This window comes from Nanorana parkeri, unplaced genomic scaffold, assembly GCF_000935625.1.
Source record: "Nanorana parkeri isolate BGI_ZX_2015 unplaced genomic scaffold, ASM93562v1 scaffold2021, whole genome shotgun sequence".
NCBI classification, from domain to species: Eukaryota; Metazoa; Chordata; class Amphibia; order Anura; family Dicroglossidae; genus Nanorana; species Nanorana parkeri.
In genome coordinates, this window is record NW_017308289.1 from 93,438 (window position 1) to 97,552 (window position 4,115).

The 4,115-nt window shown below is 42.1% G+C and overlaps 1 protein-coding gene across 2 annotated transcripts in view; it reads right to left on the minus strand.

The window, feature by feature from the left end:
* Positions 1 to 4,115, minus strand: part of RASA1 (RAS p21 protein activator 1) — an 86,436-nt gene that overhangs the window by 55,290 nt on the left and 27,031 nt on the right. For both annotated transcript variants that reach the window (XM_018572410.1, XM_018572411.1), the window contains exons 4-5: positions 2,874 to 2,944; positions 2,115 to 2,232 (exon numbers count right to left, since the gene is read on the minus strand). In XM_018572410.1, the coding sequence (XP_018427912.1) occupies positions 2,115 to 2,232; positions 2,874 to 2,944 (189 nt within the window). The remainder of the gene's footprint in view (positions 1 to 2,114; positions 2,233 to 2,873; positions 2,945 to 4,115) is intronic.

Below are 4,115 nucleotides of genomic sequence, written 5' to 3' on the forward strand. Positions count from 1 at the left end.
CGGAGAGGGGAATCCAGCCCCTCCCCCTGTCACGGCAGAGAGCCGTGACAGGATCGAGAGGTGAGCGATCTACTGAGCCGACCTGTGACAGTGTCATTGTCACAGGTCGGTCAGAACTATGAGGTGAGTGGAGATCACTCATCTCATAGTTCTTTAATATCACCAGGGTAAGCAAGGAGCAAGACTTCACTAAAACTAATGGGATCAGGGGCTGAAGGTTCAAGTCTGAGGAGTGCAATGCATTGGGAAAAATGTTTAAAAAAACATGACACATAAGTGAGATCACAAAACACTCGTTACAAGTAGAGGTGCACTGAAATGAAAATGTAAAAACCGAAACAAAATTTTCAAATATTTTAAAATATTTTATTTTTATTTGAATATATTTTATTTGTATTTAATTTATTTTTATTAAATATTTTTATTTTTTACTTTACTTTTAGGGGCTCCGGGGAAATATTAGGGATCTAAACAGACCCCTGATATTTCCCTTTTAAAATAGAAAAAGAGATTGTATTCTCAATCTCTTTTTCTGAAACCCGTTATAAATTAACAGGAATCCTCTATGCCGAGTGTTCCTGTTCATTCATAAACATGAGGACAGAGTATGTTTTAGTATAACCACAACTATGAATGAACGATGTATTTAGATCACCTCCAATTCATAATTGAGGACACAGTAAGCCCTCATTCACACGACTAACAGCCGGCGCATACAGATCTGTGCTGAATGCACGGCCATATCAGGCCGCTCCCGGGAAAGACAGGTGCTGCGTGTAATTGCACGCAGCAGCCTGTTCTTCTCTATGGGAGTACGCGGCTGTGCGCTCACCCGAACTGCACGTCCTTGCGGGTGTCCCTACTCGGACGCAGACAGGATCCATCCTGCCTGTGTACGAGTACGGAAACGCTCGGGTGAGTGTACGGCGACATATGGCCGCTAACTCCCATAGAGAAGAACAGGCTGCTGCGTGCAATCACACGCAGCACCTGTCTTTCCCGGGAGCGGCCTGATACAGCCGTGCATGAAGCATGGATCTGTACAGGCCAGCTGTAAGGCCCCGTTCACATTGAGCGATTTATCGCGCGGTAATTCCCGCGATATCGCGGCTATTTACCGCGCAATATCGCTCTTCAATGGTTGCAATGGGGCAAAGGGTCCTGCTGGTCGTGTGTCGCTACAGCAGGACCCTTTTTGGAGCGGATTTTGCCACGACTCCAACTTGCTCAATGTAAGCATTTGCGCGATATCGCGCAACAAATCGCGCAAAATCCAAATCGCGCGACTGAACGGTGCGGGGAGGAGACACGCCGGCCGCTCACAGCGCTCTCCTCCCGCAGCGGTCAGCCGCCTATGGCAGTTTCTCTCCTCCCCGCTGGGACACAGAGCAGCGCCCAGCGGGGAGGAGGGAAAGCAGGAATGCACCGCAATTTCGTACAAAAAAAATGCATTTTCGGCATTTTGCCAAAAGTGCCATTTTCGGCCAATATATCGGTGCATCCCTAGTTACAAGTTTTCTTTTAAAGTGACACTAAACTCGTAAATCTTAAAAATACAATGAAGTACCTTAACTATTGACATAAATGTATCCCGTTTGTGTATCACTGGGCTGTATATTCTCAAATCATCTCTGAATTGGTGCTGACACTGTCCTTTCTTCTGGAGGGTGGCTACTTTTGGGCCCTGTGTGTGTTGTAAAGTAGCCGCCTCTCCAAGCTCACTCCTGTGATGGACTATAAACTTCAACGTAAATGATGTTGATTGTAGTTTATCATGGGAGTGAGCTTGGAGTGGTGGCTACTTTGGAACACACACAGGGACCATGGGGAACAAAAGTAGCCACCCTCCAGAAGGAAGGACAGTGTCAGCACCAGTTCAGAGATGATTTGAGGATCTACAGCCGAGTGATACACAAATAAGATACATTTTTGTTAATAGTTTGTATTGTGATTTTAGGATTTAACCCCTGAGTTTACTGTCACTTTCCTCAACCATTTAACATCAAAAGCTATTAAAAAGTCTTCGAGTAGAGCTCCATCTTATTTTCAATATGCATTATGTAATCCATCCTGTGTAAATATTAAAAAAAGAGAAAAAAACCACGATAACTAACCACTTCTTTCACCAAATCTTCAACTATAAGACCTTGTTCATTTGTACGAAGATTTGTAACCCACATCCATCCATCTTCTAACTCATTATGGACAATAAACATGTCTCCTTTCAAGAAACTGCAAAAGAAAAAAAAAAGAAGACAAATTAGAATACATAAATATCTTAAGGGATACCTGGTGTGCATACTCCAATATTGTATTCATTTCATTATTGTTCCTTATATACACAGCCAGGCACAGGATCATTTAACTGTTCAGTTTCTGAAAACTGCCATGTTTTTGGCATGGTTGATTTGGATACCGCAAACGTTGACATTTTATGCTAGGAAAAGCTTTTAATAAAGCCATTATACAGTATATTATAAACAAAGGACTTTGAGTAAACGTACCTTCATTTAAGTGCTATTACAAACGGGACAAATCAGAGAAGAGCATTTGCACTTGTTACTACAGTGACAGTTTTTAATTGAAAACTTCTCAAACAAGAAAAAACATTTTTTATTTCTTTTATCCCTGTCCTTAGCGTCTATATCAAATAAAAATTTGGCAAGACAATATAGTCAAAGAAATCCTTGTTTATTTTGGAAAACAACAATACACTACTTCGACATCATAATTAATAACATTTGCAGCAAGAGGCCCACAGTTGAAATGTAAAAATGTATCTGGTCCATATTGGGTATACAGGTGCTTAAATCTTTGTACCTCTGAATTACCATAAAATATAGTTATAATATGTAACTCTCCTAGTTATTTACCTTATTTCATCCGTGTCTGGGACTTTAGTATATGGAAGAATAGCACGGACCCTCCGTCTGTCTTCTACCGGCTGCAAACAGAGTAGGAAGTACAAATAATATAATTAGTGAACTATATAGTTTCCACAAATATATTCATGAAATTACCATTATAACACCTTTCTTATCATTCACTGTCTATACATTTCACCAGAATACACAAAATCAAGGACCATGCAGCCAGGAAAAATTTGCAAGGTGCAACCTACAGGAACAGGGGTGTGGAATTTCTTTTACCCGACACCCTGGTCATGTAGTTCTGGGCGTGTTTCTTTTTTCCAAATCACTTGTACAGGAGCCTGCTGGTCCGCCCCCCTCCCCCTTTATGGTCTGTCCTCCTGCCGTGGTTTTCGGGGGCCCCACTCTTATGGGGGACCCGGGACCAGAGCAGGAGTGGAGAGCAGGAAGCAGAGCGGAGAACGTCCGTATGTACACTGAAATCTGGCCCCCTCCACCGCTATACTTACCTTACAGTGAACAATCCTTCCCTCTCTGCCAGTACAGATGTGCTATCCATACACTACTGTCGTCCAGCACGGCCCTGCGCTATGGGTTTTTAATTTTGCTCGCAAATTGCGAGCACTCAATGGTCATTGTGGTCACCTAACTGCACTTGCCAACGAGAAGCGCTTCTTAGCATGGTTAAATACAGTTTTGGTTCAATTTTTTTTTATATTGGGACAAGTAGATTGTCATGAGGGACAAGTAGACTGGGCCCCCACTTTATTCCTTGGACAAGGAGTTTTTTGTTTTTTTTAAATGTCCACACCCCGGAGGAGCCATCTATCTTAAAAGTAGAACAGTTGTTATAAAGTATAGAGAGAAGACCACCCCAAGGTTTCTGCAAATCTGAATGTAGGACAATACAAAGATCCAGGATGTGCTGGCCAACTAATTAAATTAGAATGTGACCCAAACGAGCCAACAAACCACCACATACTTTTATCGATAGGGCTGGGAAGTGAGTTTAAAAGAGACTGCCGTTTAAATAAGAAACTTCTGCAGGTATGAGAAGGCAAATTCTCTTTAAAGAAAGAGGCTTCAAGGTTCAGGTTTTGTTATTTTCGTTCCAAGACAAAAGAAAACGAGCACTTAACCCTTGCAGTGCAGGGGTAGGCCCATAAGAAAAGTTAAGGAAACCCCCTTAACTTTCACAACACAACACCACCTGTAAAAAAAAAAAAAAAAAAAAGGGGGGGACCG